Genomic DNA, 15,577 nt, shown 5'->3' on the forward strand with positions numbered 1-15,577 from the left:
GGTTTTGTTTTGCAACATTATTATTTATTTATTATTATTATTATTATTATTATTATTATTATTATATAAGGTTTCTTCCTCCAGCTCTGAGGGAGTTTTTCCTTGCCCCTGTCGCCTTTGGCTTTTCTCACTGGGGGTCTTAGGTCTTTACATCAGAGGTAACAGGATGTCAGTCTTCCAAAAAGTTCCAGTTTCAAAAGGCACATGTAAGAGGGTAGGTAGCCTAGACTAAATTCACATCAGACATCTGAAGCTGCTTGGTAACAGGGTTGTCTCTCAATATCATTAAAAATAAAAGTACAATAATATTTTTTATTTATTATTATTACTTCATACACAGTTTCTAAAATATCATGTTGCTATATATATATAATTCTGTTTTTTGGACAGTAATAAATGTGAATTATGTTAAACATTTTATATTTATAATATATATTTTATATTCAGTGTTTTTGTACATGTATTGCAGTAGTATATGAATTAATGTAAAATGAACAGTAATAAATGTAATGTATGTAATGTCATTTTAAAAAACTGTATATTTTGTATGTAATTAATATATGGTTAATAATTATGTATAACTATTAATAACTATATATAACTATAGTTTATTGCAACTAAATTATAAAATAGGTTTTATTTCTTATTCCAATGTTTAATGCAGAAAAATACATTGATATGTGCTCATTAAAGTTTGTTTGAAGTATTTGTTCATTTATTTGACTTGAACATTTGTCACATCAACATGTCATTTGACTACGGCACCCAAAGGTTTGTCTAAAACGCACATTTCTAAAGGTGTCCAGTAGTTTCTGGCACCAAGACGTTAGCAGCAGATCCTTAAAGTTGTAAGGTGGGGCTTAAATGGATCTAACTTGTTTGTCCAGCACATCCCACAGGCACTCGATGGGACTGAGATCTGGGAAATTTGGAGGACTTCAAATTCAGAGGCCTTCAAATCTTCATCATGTTCCTCAAACCATTCCTCGACCATTTCCGCAGTGTGAAATTATTCATTTCTAAAATATTATTTAATAAAGAGTTTTGCAACACCTATATGACCCAGGTGTAGAAGCTGTAAAAACTGTTTGTGCCTACCACTCTTCTGCATCACTGTGGACAGATTTTGGCCCACTCTTTATTGCAGAACAGCCTTCAAGCATGAGCTACCTGTTTAAGGTCCTGCCACAGCATCTCAGTGGAGTAAAGTCAGACCTCACTGGTTCACTCTGAAATCTCTAGTTAGAGGTGGACTAGCTGTTGTGCTACATGTAGGAAAAAATGCTGCATAACCCAACTGCACACGAGCTTTACATCACAGACTGGTGTGTGGACATTGTCCTGCAGAACTTTAATGGTCAAGAGCGTATTTTTTATAGTTCTGTGCATTCTTGCAAGTCGCTTTTGCAAGGCTCTGAAGGTCCACACCATCACACAATCACCACCATGTGTGACTGTTGGCTTTTCAATCCTGATCCTATAGTGGTCTCCATGTTCCACGGCACCCAGTTTACCCCAGTAAGGGTCTAGACTTACACTCAAACACAGTCTTGTAGGTTTATTGCTTTATTTCTTTATAAAGAGCATGACACTGACCAGCCACTTTATCAACACCACCTCATTGTCCATTATATCAGTTCCACTTACTGTATAGGAGCAGTTTGTAGTTCTTTAATTACACAGTCTTTATATTGACTGTAGTTCCTCTGTTTCTCTACATACTTCGTTAGCCTTCTTTCACCCTGTTCTTCAATGCTCAGGACCCCACAGGTCCACCACAGAGTTGGCAGCATTTGGGTGGAAGGTCATTTTCAGCACTGCAATGGCACGGTCATAGTGGTGGTGTGTTAATAGGGTGTGTTGCGCTGGTACGAGTGGATCAGACACAGCAGTGCTGCTGGAGTTTGTAAACCCCTCAGCGTCACTGCTGAACTGAGAACAGTCCACAGACCAGAAATATTCAGCCAACACTGTCCTGTGACCACTGATGAAGGACTAGAGGATGTTTCTGACTTTACGTCTGCAAGGTGGACAAACTAGGTAGGACTGTCTAATAGAGTGAACAGTATTAATGTACGTGCGGAGAGTGTACTTGACCTTTCCGGTTGGGAATGTAATCAGATACAGGTGTTCATGTGGCTAATATTCTTCTATGTAACTGATTATCTGAATAATAACCCACCTCCAATCGGACAGAACTAACTCTGTCTCTTTACCTTCTCTAGTAAATGGCTGCCCACTCATCCGGCCCGACCTGTTAAAAGAAACAGAAACCTCTGAAGGTTTCTTCCTCCAGCTCTGAGGGAGTTTTTCCTTGCCACTGTCACATTTAGCTTTTCTTTTTCTCACTGGGGGTCTTAGGTCTTTACATCAGAAGTAAAAGGATGTCAGTCTTCCAAAAAGTTCCAGTTTCAGAAGGCTCATGTAAGAGGGTAGGTAGCCTAGACTAAATTCACGCTCGGACATCTGAAGCTACTCGGTAACAGGGTTGTACCTTCAAAGTCAGTATCTCATAATCATTGAAAATAAAAGTACAATAATAGAAAATATGTTTCTTCTCTACATAAGCTCCAGTTGAACATGTGACTATTCCAAATATTTCATAGGACCGAATGTGTAAGGGCTGAGGCTAAGCTGTGGAACACCACGGAAAACAGGATATTTTTCACAACCAACAGTTTTTACATTCTAGATACAAATATCTGTGAAAGGAACACCAGCAGGACACAAATGTCATACCAATTGTAGGATTACCCATCTACTGATTTCTGGACACTGATCATTCAGCAAGCCTTTACACCACAACAGATCTGACCATTCGAGGCATGGACGCCAGAAGATCTCTGAAGACGTACTGTGGTGGCTCTTCCATGGATTGCATCTCTTGCAGGTTCAGCAGTTGTTTTTTTGGAGCTCCTTTGGGAGGAACCAACCACTGCATACCAGAAAAACCCACAAGAGCAGTTGGATGTTACAGAGATTCTCTAATGCAGTCATTTAGCCAATGAGGTTCATGTCAAAGTAACTCAGAAAAGTAGATGAATGGACAAGCACACTGTTAAAAGTAAAATCCTTGACCTTTTAGATGTTCTTCAATTTCAAACTGTGGAGGGACCTCTTAAGGTGATTTCAGGGGGAAAAAAAGACAGTTTTCAAAATTGGGACTCCCCATTTAATTTCTTTTTTTTTTTAAATAAAATTTAACATTTTAGTTTTACCACTGTAGCAGTATTTTTATTCTTAGCATGACGAAGATAAATCCCCTAACAGATCCAAAGCACTCTTCAGGAAGGCAATGTGGCTTTATCCGACAATTCTGTTCACAGAAGACTTCATGAACAAAAATACGGAGGTTGCACCGCAAGACACAAACCACTAGTTATTATAAAAAATAATAATAATGAAAAACAAACACAACAAGATTAGTTTCTTAGACAAACTTAAGATCCTGCAGAAATCAGGAAAAAAGGTCCTATGGACAAACAGACACACCAAATAAGTCAAATGATCCGATTACCAATGGGCATGCTTTTCATGTGACAATGTGAGATTTTGTGACAATTTGCCTCCAAAACAAGAAGGCACTGAAGATTCCAAGCCTGACAGCACCAGATACCAAACACCAGATCTGTCTATGAGATCAGACTTCAAGAAGCCCCTGCATGCAAAGGCTAATCAGTGGAGTACTAAACTTAATACTAAGTGACCTATTTACTGTGCATACTACTGGCCCAAACATCAGGGTGCCTTGAAACTGTGTGTACTGCAGATACACTACATGGACAAAAGTACTGGGACACATGCTCATTAATTGTTTCACCTGAATTTAAGGAAATATATCTCCATATATATATATATATATATATATATATATATATATATATATATATATATATATATATATATATATATATATATATATATATATATATCTCAAGAAAGGCTTTCTACTAGCAACATGAGCGTTAGTGCAGACAGGATATTTGATAATCACCACAAGCCCAACCCATCCTAAAAGCACGGCAAGAAGCACCATCATTCCAAAGAACATGCTCCAAAGCTCAATGCTGGGGGGCTTCTTACCTGGCCTATTGGCACCATGCCTAATGTTCCTGTCCTATTCTATTGGCAGAACTTATCTACAAGGACAGTTATTCCCTTTGTATTAAAGCAGCAAAGAAGTGGTAGCATGAGGTGCTTGATTTATTTGTGTGACACTGCACGTCCCAAGGTGTGACTTTTGCATGAATTGCATTATACTGAAATGATACTGTGCTACCGTTACTTTGAGCAGTAAGACAAAACAACCCAACAAGTATTGGAAAAAAATTATATTTTAGAAGAACTCACTAGAGGTGGCGACAATTTCCATAACATGAAAAATATACATCAGTATTTTGTCTTTGTACATTAGGCAAGAGAAACTGCAGTAGTCTGTCAGCGCCAGAATAAAATTAAACGGAGAATAAAGGATTGTTGGGGAGTAGGAGAGTGAAACACGCGCGCGCGCGCGCGCACACACACACACACACACACACACACACACACACACACACACACACACACACACACACACACACACACACACATTCTCTGTAACATTCAAACACACACACACACAACCTTTCAAACAACCCCAGAAACTGCTTGTGAGAAACCTACAGTTAAAGCATGCTTAACAAATCCTATCAAAGACACCACACATGAAAAAAAGCCCTGCAAAAGAATTAGCTCAAACAATGGGAGAAGTTTATGCAAAACAACAAACAAAACAAACAAACAAAAATGAAGTTTTCCGTCCTTAAATCTTATCTGAATACTGAATTTAATACACTGGATGGAGGAACAGGATACACTACACACAGGTGGGACAATATTGGGGGGGGGGGCGTTATTGCTACACCAAATTATCAATATCTTCAATTCTCCATACTGCTGGTACAAAGGGTTATAAAAGAAAACTTCACACATCCACACAAGCTTGAAGGGGTGCAGAGCGATTTTGTCAATGTCTCACCCTTTTAGCTCCCGAGTCAACACAGGAGGTGCAACAAGCCAAGCAATTTCAAATTGGAGGCACTTTTGAAAAGAAAGACAAATTAAAAACCTATGAACATGCATGTGATGGGCTTCTTCTTCTTTGTCACCTCTCCCAGCTTTTGAACACTCACCGCAGAATTGAGCACCTCCTTCACATTTAGCAGAAGTCCTCCAGGGCCCAAAGCAAGGACACTCCCTGACCCACCCCAAGCCCCCTGAAGTTAAAACCAAACAGACAAATTTATGCTCATCATACCTAATCAGGAAAACAACCTTTTACCATGGGTTGCCTCGAAGACGTGCCCTCAGGTGACAAGATGGCCAACATGACATGCTATTTGCACGCTATATGAATTCTGACTACAGTAGCGCCAACGACACACCCCCCCACCCCCCCCGCCCACCTTGCACCCTTCCTCAAAAACTAGTCCACATGCCAGCGAAACCTTTTTCTTAGTTCGTTGGTGTATCTTGAGCAGAATCTTGGGAGAATAAAAAGCCTTCCCCAGTTTCCATTCTACAAACCTCGTCTTTCGACGTGACCTGTAACCGAACTGATGCACGCTAGATGAGAGGCTGTTGGGATGGGGGAGGGAGGGATGAACTATATTCTTTAAGATCTTTACAGGACTCTAACTACAGAAAGCACTATTTATTTGGTACTAAGTGTTTCGCTGGATGGATAGGAACAGTTTTATATATTATCCGGTTTTTATGTCTGCTATTTACAGGTCTTTACAATTCCTTTCCTGAAAGTTGTATCAGTTCATAGACTTGTGTAAAAATGCGTAATATGTTATGGATTTCTTTTTTTCCGTATTTGATGTTGGCACTTGCTTGGCATGTTCTGTCCGTATCTGTACGAGCTGTTATGGTTCTATTGCAGCCTACTAATGCCAGCCTTTTACTGCCAATGTTCAATCAAGACGAGTCCGGCAATAGGGTGGTAGAGTGCAGGAAAACAGTGCCATGTTGTTTCTCGACTGGAGACCTGTTGGAGACAAGAATGTGCCAATTAGAATTAAACAAATAAATAAGTGAACACCACAAAATTACAGCTAACCAACACTGTTTCAGTATCAGTGCTGATAATGGCACTTAAATACAGTACTGGCACTAGAAAGCACTGGCACTATTAGAGTTTTAAAGTTTTTTTTTTTAAAGCAAGCAACGTCTGTGGGAACATTTCACACTTAAGGCAAGCAGTAGCACAATCACCAAGAGGCGACTGTATAATCATTTAACGGCATTTTCAGGCCAATCTATCGAAGTGACTGAACATACATTTGGCATGGCTAAATGTTCTCAAACAAAAACAGCCAGGACAAAGACGCTCACTGAACATCCGTACACATACTTGAATGTTAGCGTATACCCACTCTCATTTTAGGCCTACTGCCCTCTCAGCACATTTGCATTTTCAATCATATGCATTTTGGCATTACATTTCCCCTTTACAACTCCCCTCTATTTCAGCATCAATTGAGACAGGGATACAGATGCAGTTGTTGTATTTTCAACATCTAGGAGGCACACTAGTTTAAAATAGCAAAAGGGTCACAGAAATGTGACAAATGTTTGTAGTTCTGTAGAGTTTACCTAAAGTTGGTTTCTAAACTATGCCAGTTATTTCATTCCCCTTTTTCACTGCTCTGAAATTAAGCTGTAATATATATATATATATATATATATATATATATATATATATATATATATATATATATATATATATATATATATATATATTTTTATATCTGACAATCAGAGGCATTGGGCCATGCTGAAAGGTCTTGAACTTAAGGTTACAAATATAAGCCTGAATGGATAATAAAAACAGCAAAATTTCTGCACTGAATATAAACCAATCCCTGAACTTGTTCAAACAAGTCATGCCACACCACAAAAGCACTGCAGACAGCACCAACAACACACACAGACAGAGTAATGGCTTCTGACTAACATGGCTTCCCCCCTTGTCAGGTTTTGTTTATTTGTTTCAGAACTAAAGCATAGTCACTGTTAAGAATGTTAAAGAACATAGACTACTTTAAGCCACCTTTAGACTTGGCTACAGTCTTTTGCTCTCTAAATATTTGTGAATATGTAGCTGTTTGACAGTAGTTGTAGACACCACAATAAAATGCACATGGTTAAAGCCTACTACTTACCCTGAAAATAGTGAAGCTACAAGCTGCTGGATGAATATCACTCAAAGGCAGTCTCTTGGCTCTTTCGTACACAACGGGCAACTTTCCGTTTAAATTCACCATGTCTGTCTTCCCTCCACTCTTTCTGAAAAACAAGAAAACACAAATTTACTAATAACGGAAGAGGTCAACCGCTTCTTTGATCACAACCCTTCATTAAGCAATCATGGGTTTAATTACACTTATAGCCATAGGGTCTAGGGTAGCACGTTAGACTACCCATAGAACACAACGATTACACTGCTATATACTGCAATGTCTCACTATATGTACTATCATGCAAAAATAATGTACAAAACATGATTGTTTTTCCACCAATCGCTGAGACCAAATTAATCATAGGCAGTAACTAAATGTATATTTACTCTTGTTAGAACTGTGCTTTATAGTGGTAAAATCTAACTTTCCAAATAACAGCAAAATTCAGACAACCTGCATCAGTATTCACAAGTTGCAATAAATTGAAATTCAATGAAAATACACCCCCCCCCCCCCATTCATTATATTATGTAAATGAACGTATGTAGCAACAAGACATGCAATGTACTTTGGTATAGACTCAAATGATGGTGATCTACAGTGCTTACAAAAAATTCAGTAGAGTAGATTATAGGGCATTAAAGTGACCAAAGAATCACTCTGGACCTCCACTTTACTGTTCAGTAGCTAAGAGAAAACAGCTCAGTACTCAATAATGCCCTGAACTACAAATACGATTCAATTTCGATTACAGCTACATTTGAAGAAAGAGTCTATCAATATTCGTTATAATAGCTTTAATGACCGCCTCACACCACATGGACATATTTTTTAAATATTCAAAATGAACTTCCCACACATTCTTTACCACTACCTGGTAATCTTGTGGTTGTTTTGGCCACCATATGACCAGAGGGTGTACCAACAATTAGCAGCAGGACTGCGCCTTAGCTCTTTTCCTATTAGACAGACTTGACTTTAGGCACAAGATATGTGGCTAAACTGACAAATCCTGACAAATGCTTTGTGGAATACTCATCTGAACCACTTCACACTTCAACCAATTTCACTGAGGAGCAGTGTGGCATCCTGCATCGTCTTGTTGGCAATCAAGTTGGGACATTTTTGGAACAGATCAATTTAAACTCGACCTAGACAGTAGTTATATCATGCATCCCTTATTGTAGGTGGAAAGATTCTTAAACCAAGGGTTTTCTGGTCAGCACAAGACCCACACTAAATTTCCAAAATGCACTTACTGCTGCGTCTACGTTGGCAGGGGAGTCTCCGTTGGGATCAGCCAGCATAGAGATGACACTAATCATGATGGTCTCCACAGTGTGGATGGGGAGCCAGCGTTCCTCTGGCTTTTCGTAGCCATACTTGTCCTCCCCCGGCTCGTGCAAAATAGAAATACAAACGTCACCGTTCTTGTCAACTGGAAACAAGACCGTGGACAGAAAATTAGAAAAGGAGGACTAGGTTAAAAAAAGAGAGGAAACAAGCCACATGCTAATTTCTGGCGTGCATTTCCCCCCCTTCAATCATAAGGCATAAGGAAAGCAGTACAAATCTAAGACTTTATCTGCCATCTTGCATTTGAAATTTGTCAAAGTATAAATAAAATTGGTTCTCCCAGCTGTTCAGTGCCACATTCTTGACCAACCAATGCTCTGCTCCACCCATACATTCCTGTTTGGCACGAGAATCTAGCAAAAAGGATAATCAACATTGCTAGTTATTTCCAGGACAGGGCACTTGTCAAAAGGAACTGTAAAATGTGGAATTACTGACTGGTAGCCATCCTGCTCTGCAGTGTCTGGTGGAATAATGAAATTGCCTATTCCTTCCCATTTTGAACTATTCATGTCCAACACCACAAATAAGTACTAGTGAAAATACCACAGGCGTTCTTAATGGTCTAAAGGCTATGGTGACGAAATGCAGTCCAAAACAGCCAATGTCCAGTACAGCTTGATTTTCTTGCTTTCTATCTAGCTCCTCTCAGTAGCTGAAATAAATTAAGTTTGTTTGAAAAGACTGCTAGACTGGAGTTCACCACCACTAATTATTCACAACCAAATTAGCACTGTCTATTTTATTAAAGCTAAGGCATGTGTACAAAATATTAGATTAAAAGGGAAAAGGACATTTAATGTTGGGGTTTATTTAACGTTCACATTATTTCACGTTGAGAAATAGCTTAGTATACATTCAAGTTCTTAAATTGTATTATTTATTTCTATTTATACATATAAAATCTTAAAGGATAACATCTCACATTACATGACCAGCCACAGAATTACCCATCTCTCAGAACAAAATGCATTATAGGACGTACTGACCTAACACACTGGATTCATGGAACAGAGAATGAAGTGTAAAGCTAAAACTATTCTTACCATTTGGGTGCCATATCTCTGTGATGAATTTCATTTTAGGAGGCCTGAGAGGATAATCTTTGGGAAACGTAAGATGGGCTTTAAACACTCCTCCTTCACTGCAAACACAACACAACATGGCATTTAGCAAGCAGAAAAAAAGACTAACATTATGTACAGCCTGATCTTCACGCTCCAATTTCATTTTACTTGTACAATCCAATTCTCGCTAAATATACAAAAATATCTGTCGCACATAAACAGAAACTCCAAAACAGCAACTTTACAGAAGAATAAAAACCCTCTCAACTTTCAATAAAAGTAAAAGCAAAAAGATTTGGCTGAAAACTAAGATGTATAAAAGCCAGGGGGAACCACTGGCTGATGTATACACCCCCCCCCCACCTCTTCTACTTCTGTTTACATTACATGCTCCAAGAAAGCAAGCACTGATGAACAACAGAGAGGATATACTTACTACAGTGTATCAGGAGGACCAATTATTAGCACCTCCCACCTGTAGAGGTCATTATCATCTATCAGTCCAGCAGAAAACCCTTCCACTGGGTTTTTATTCAGTTCTGAAACAAAAAAAAAAGATTAAAATAAGTTAATGGCATGAGTTTTACTGTATGGACATGATGGTCTAAGTCTGTCTGATCACTCAACATTCATAAAGACTAGGTTATGCTTCTATGGTGTATCGGATCTGCTGTAGTAAAATTAATGAAAACAACAAGCCCAAGAGTATCTGCACCCAATAAAAGCAAATAACAATAAAATAATTTCCAACTTTAAGTCAGAGGGCCCAAAGACGGCACAGAGATTTAGGATCTCTGACTAAATATAATCTCAGTAAATCCCTGCTTTATTCCTGTGAGGAAAACAAGCACTGGACAGCACTGAAGCTCCTGGGAGGGAAGTTGCTCTTCACACTGATCTATGACCAGTTTCCTCTGTCTAAGTCCTAAACATAGCAGCTCATGGAAATTGCCGACCTGATTTCAGATCAGCATGAAAGAGCTTGGGTTCCTGTGTGTGGCTACGCTCCAGCTTAAGTGGCACAGGATTGGACCCACTGTGTAAATCTGTGTGCTCATGTGGTCTCTGGCTGTCCATATGAGTTATGAGGATCAGTCTGGCATGGACTACTGCATGTGTTCTCATCTTATAAAGAGCAGGCATTAAAAAGAGAAGGGCTGAATGATAGAAAACATGTTTATGAAATAACTGTCTCCCTGTAGTGCTGGCTTTCCGCAAGTCTATGAATCACACAAGCATTCTGTTCTTGGCCTAAGGAGCAAAAAGGTCTGGAACAAATATGACTGCTAATTACTAATTTATCAAAGTGGCTTATTGGACAATTTTTCCAAATGGTTTTGAACAGTCTGGCATAATCATTTAGTGTTGTTAGACTGTTAAAACCAAGCCAGATGCCAAGGAATAACCTGTTGGCCAAAGCTTACTGACCTTTAACTGACTTGCTACTGATACCAAAGTAAATCGTGTCCTGAGGGCATGTACAGAGTAAGGCAGGCACTCGTCTCAGTAAACCATCACAATGGAAAAAGTCAAGCATAGATAAGGAGGCAGAAAACACAGCTCATGCTGCATTTGCAAGATTTTAAGATGAGAGCCCATGCAACACCTTGTACACGACACCAACAAAACTTAAATTTCAGACACTTTAAGGCTTACAAATGAAACAGCCTAATTGTTCCCCACACAGAAGCTGCACTTCTATGGTCCAAATTAAACAGCCTTTTGTCCCCTGCCCCCCCCTCCCCTTGTTCCCTCACTCCTGTGTTCGAGTGTGCAGAGTACAATGAAGGGGTTCAATGAGTTCACCAGGCTGGTGTTAAGAGAAAGCAGTCAAAACATCATCGATTCCAGTCAGTCAATCTGTTAGAGAAGTGAGGGCTCCTGCTGGAAAGGCGGGGAGGTGGGGACAAGCCCAGGCCCTGCAGGGCAGTCCACAGCCAGTCCCTAAGGTTCCCTTCTTCTCCCTCTGTAGTCTTCAGGCAAGGAAGATCTCTGGCATCAGGCCAAGGCAGGCTTAGGAGGTGCTCACCCTCAGCTGCGAACATTTGGCAAGGAGCAGCCCTGCTGCCTGCATGTGTGTGTATATGTGGAGTAACTGACTACGTGAAAGGGGAGGGTGGTGGTACTTTCTTGAGTTTTCCATGCTGTTCCAAAAGGGCAGACGTGTAGTGTTGCACAGCAAACATTACACAACCTTTCCTCCTTTCTGCCAAACTGGAATGAAGTACAGAGACTCAGCACTATTACAGAAATATGTATTTTGTAAGTTGATCCACTGATTAGTTTTTGGGGGTGGGCTGTTGCTGCTGCTGCTGCTCACATGGGCCCCCTCGAGTGCAATGGTGGCCAGCTCTAGAAATACCTTGCTAAGCGGTCACTCATGGATCAGGTTGCCCAATCTGTGTGAGTGAGTGACAAAAGGAGAGCAGGGAAGTGTTTCACATAGCAGGATTTCTCAGTTAGCCAGATAAGTTAAACCCAAACTTTAGGACTGTTCCTCAGCTCTGCTCTTACTGGACATGCTTGGCTTTGGGTTTGAGTTATCTGGCTAAACTGAAACTCCTGATATGTGAAACACCCCCATGGGGCAAAAAGGGAGGAAACAAAGGTGCTGTGCCTAAGGTCACCATAAGTAATGTCAGGCATCAGCTACAGTGGACACAAAGCCCACCAAGCACTAAACTGAACTGTGAAGCAGTGGGACTGCATTCTCCAGAGTGATGGAGTTCAATTCAACAAAGCTGATGAAGTGTAGTGGATAACACTGCCTTCTCAGTGCTATATCAGGGTTTAAATCTCTGGCTGGGTGAGTGCACCACGTTACACCAATAAGACTTCTCGGGCAAGACTCCTAACACTACACTTACCAACCTGTGTAACGTGATTCAACTGTAAGTCAGTCTGGATAACAGTGTCTGGCAAATTATGGAAATGTAAATTTACCTTTAATGTCTTTGGGATAAGTTGTGCGAGTGGCAGAACAATCATCCAACATCATGCCTGATCTTATTTGAGAATGGAGACTCAGCACTATTACGAGAAGGTGTATTTTGTAAGTTGATCCACTGATTAGTTTTGGGGGTGGGCTACTACTACTGCTGCTGCTGCTGCTGCTGTTGTTGCGCACATGGGCCCCCTCGAGTGCAATGGTGGCCAGCTCTAGAAATACCTCGCTAAGCTGTCACTCATGGATCAGGTTGCCCAATCACTGCGAGTGTGGGACAAAGGAGAGCAGGGGAGCAAGAGGCACAACAAGGATAAACGGTGTTGAGCAACGATGAAGCACAACTCAAAAGCGCGTAACGCACAAACACGTTTCCCAGCCGCAATTTGGCTGGCTCCGGGTTTACTGCTTATCTGATCAGCAGCCATCTGGCTGGAGACAGAGGGGGACCTCGCTAGCCAAGCCTGCTAACGTTAACGTTAGCCTGCTCGCTAGCTCTGGGCTGAGAAAAACAAAGGGATTTGATTACCCCACTGCACCAGATAGACCGCACGCAATATGCCGCATAAGAAACTGGGCGCCTTCGACCTCAGCCGTTCAGCCGCTGCTGTTCCCAGCGCTGGAAATGAACCTGAAGTTAAGCACAAATGACGAGAGGCTGGCAGCCGAATGAAGAAAGGAAACGAAAGACTTGAGGGCCAGCTAGAAGAGGCTTGACAGACGTCAATACCCAACCAGCTAACGTTAGCCTAACCTAGCTATCTAGCTAAGCTAGTTAGCCGCCGCTGCTGCTGCTGCTGCTGCCGGCCGGCTGCTACGAACAGGCCCAGATTTCTGTGGAACCGACCCGACATTTAAGCGTTTTGTAAACGTTTTAAGCCAGACCAAAGTAAAATACGTGTCTAGCTCGATCCAGGAGGCTCTCAACATACTTTCACGACCTTATACGAGCTCACACGCCGCGTTTTACTTCACACCGTGCGCGAAAACAAAGGCATGTTGGCGGAGAAGCAGGGCCGGGGGATGTGGATTAGCTGCCAAGCTAACCGTCGCCCAAGCGCTTAGCCTCACTCGCGTCGTCCCCGCTCGCCGAGTCTCGCCTTTCAAATTACCTGCCAGCTGTCTCCTGAGTAGCAGCGCGGACTGGGGCTCCGTCATGGTCGTGTGTGTTGTGTTGTGAACCGCTCTGGTGCTTTACTAAACTAAGAAGGAGTGAGGAAAATAAACCACGGGCAATAAATATCGTCGTGTCCGTCCGTCTCCGCGCTAACGTTACTCCGTTCTGCTCAACATTCTGATCCGCTGTGCGCAGGCGCAGTGCGGGCTCTGAGGCTGAGCGCAGAAGACAGCGTGAGGGCGCCGTGTGGGCGACGCGACAGCGCATGCGCGAAACAACTGCTCCACTGAAATGTCTTATTTAAGTGATAAATAATAATAATAAATAATCAACATAAATATATATATATATTTAGAGAGATAATTAAATCGTTTAATTAGCTTGAAGGGACACCTTAGTTAGATTGATGGAAAAAAGTTATTAAATTGAGGGAGCGATTTATTAATTAGAATAATATGATTATTACATTGATTGAACAGATTATTAAATTGAAGAAACGATTTATTAAATACAGGGAACAAATAAAAAAATCTGTAAATATTATTTTTGTATCTTAAAACTTCTGAGGTTACAAAAGTATCCAGACACTCGTTGCAATTAGTACGTTCAGCTACCTTAAAGCACATGTACTTATCTTTTTTGTTGTATTTAATGTCTTACTTTTTCTCCCCTATTTATGTTTACTTTACCACTTTTAACCTCTCATTGTTCCTTTACTGTTCCTAAGATCATCATGCCCAATGTCACATGTCAGCTAGAGGGGTAAAAAGCCCCCAGCACGGAGCTGTGGAGCAGTGGGCCTGCGTTCTGTGGAGTGATGAAGCTCAGTTCACTTTGGTTGGTGTAGTGTAGTGGGTAGGCACACCAATAAGAGGCTGTTACTGCAGCAATGGTAGAAACTCCCTGTTAATACTGGTGATTTCAGATGAACTGATAATGCTATCAGTGTATAAATGTATTGAGGATCAATAAATCTAAGTCTGACTGTAGTGATGCTGGATTTGCAAGCATGTTATTTCGAATGAGGGATTTACCCTGCTTTGCCACTAGGTGGAGACCACTAGGTTTGATTCAAGCTTCACATTAAACATGTGTGGCAGTGTAGGATCTAGTGTGACAAGACAGGGCAGCACAATATCCACTACAACACAATCAGGACACATTAATGGTTATTGGTACAACACAATGCATGTGCAAAATAAGGCAGTATGTAAAAAGAAACAGTAAGGTGCACAGATGGATCTCTGTAAAGTGCTTTGTGACAACATTTGGTGTGAAAGGCGCTATAGAAATAAATGAATGGATTGGATTTAATTGTACAGGACTGTCAAACATGTAACTGGAAATACTTAAGAAATAATCTGTTTAAATTGATTGATAAATTGACACAATGATTGGGGCATCTGCTCATTTATAATTTCTTCCAAAATCAAGGATATTATAGAGGGGTAATACCCCTCTAGCCATGCCTGTCATAGGCATGGTGCCAATCAGTTCATACTACTCTGCTCCAGAAAGTCCTATTCTTTTGGTCATATTCTCTTCTGAGGATTATACAAGTTGTGTATGTGTTTGATTTACACATCTGCAATGGGTGCAACTTAAAGTAGCTGAATGCATTCATTAAAAGCGTTGTCCACAAACATTTGGACATATAATGCATGTAAACTGAAACAGCTGTATAGTGTAAGTGATACCCCATAACAAAATAGTGGCAAAATACTGAGGCTGTACAGACAGTAAAGAGGCCGGCATGTACAGTAATGATGCTGCTATTCACATGTTTACAAAAGGGGAACAGTGCTGTAGACCTGATTACGAAAGTCAAATAAGGGCCTTTTTCCCCAAACTAAAGTTGCTTGAGTAT

At 40.7% G+C, this 15,577-nt stretch overlaps 1 protein-coding gene across 1 annotated transcript; it reads right to left on the bottom strand.

Annotated features, from left to right (window-relative positions):
• Nucleotides 1-4,316: 4,316 nt before the first annotated feature.
• Nucleotides 4,317-13,906, bottom strand: ube2g1a (ubiquitin-conjugating enzyme E2G 1a (UBC7 homolog, yeast)). The gene is made up of 6 exons (XM_072668219.1): nucleotides 13,706-13,906; nucleotides 10,086-10,188; nucleotides 9,629-9,726; nucleotides 8,486-8,664; nucleotides 7,209-7,332; nucleotides 4,317-6,031 (listed from the first exon to the last, which is right to left on the bottom strand). The coding sequence occupies exons 1-5, from the start codon at nucleotides 13,749-13,751 to the stop codon at nucleotides 7,246-7,248; spliced, it is 513 nt and encodes a 170-aa protein (XP_072524320.1). The 5' UTR covers nucleotides 13,752-13,906; the 3' UTR covers nucleotides 4,317-6,031; nucleotides 7,209-7,245.
• Nucleotides 13,907-15,577: the final 1,671 nt, after the last annotated feature.

Source organism: Salminus brasiliensis, chromosome 1 (assembly GCF_030463535.1).
Source record: "Salminus brasiliensis chromosome 1, fSalBra1.hap2, whole genome shotgun sequence".
In the NCBI taxonomy this organism is placed as follows: Eukaryota; Metazoa; Chordata; class Actinopteri; order Characiformes; family Bryconidae; genus Salminus; species Salminus brasiliensis.

Coding starts and splice junctions, on each gene's coding strand:
- ube2g1a (XM_072668219.1), bottom strand. CDS start 13,751: ATGACGGAGCCCCAGTCCGCGCTGCTACTCAGGAGACAGCTGGCAG. Junction 10,189..13,705: donor ACTCAGGAGACAGCTGGCAG/GTAATTTGAAAG, acceptor TTTTTGTTTCAG/AACTGAATAAAAACCCAGTG. Junction 9,727..10,085: donor GGTCCTCCTGATACACTGTA/GTAAGTATATCC, acceptor TTGTGTTTGCAG/TGAAGGAGGAGTGTTTAAAG.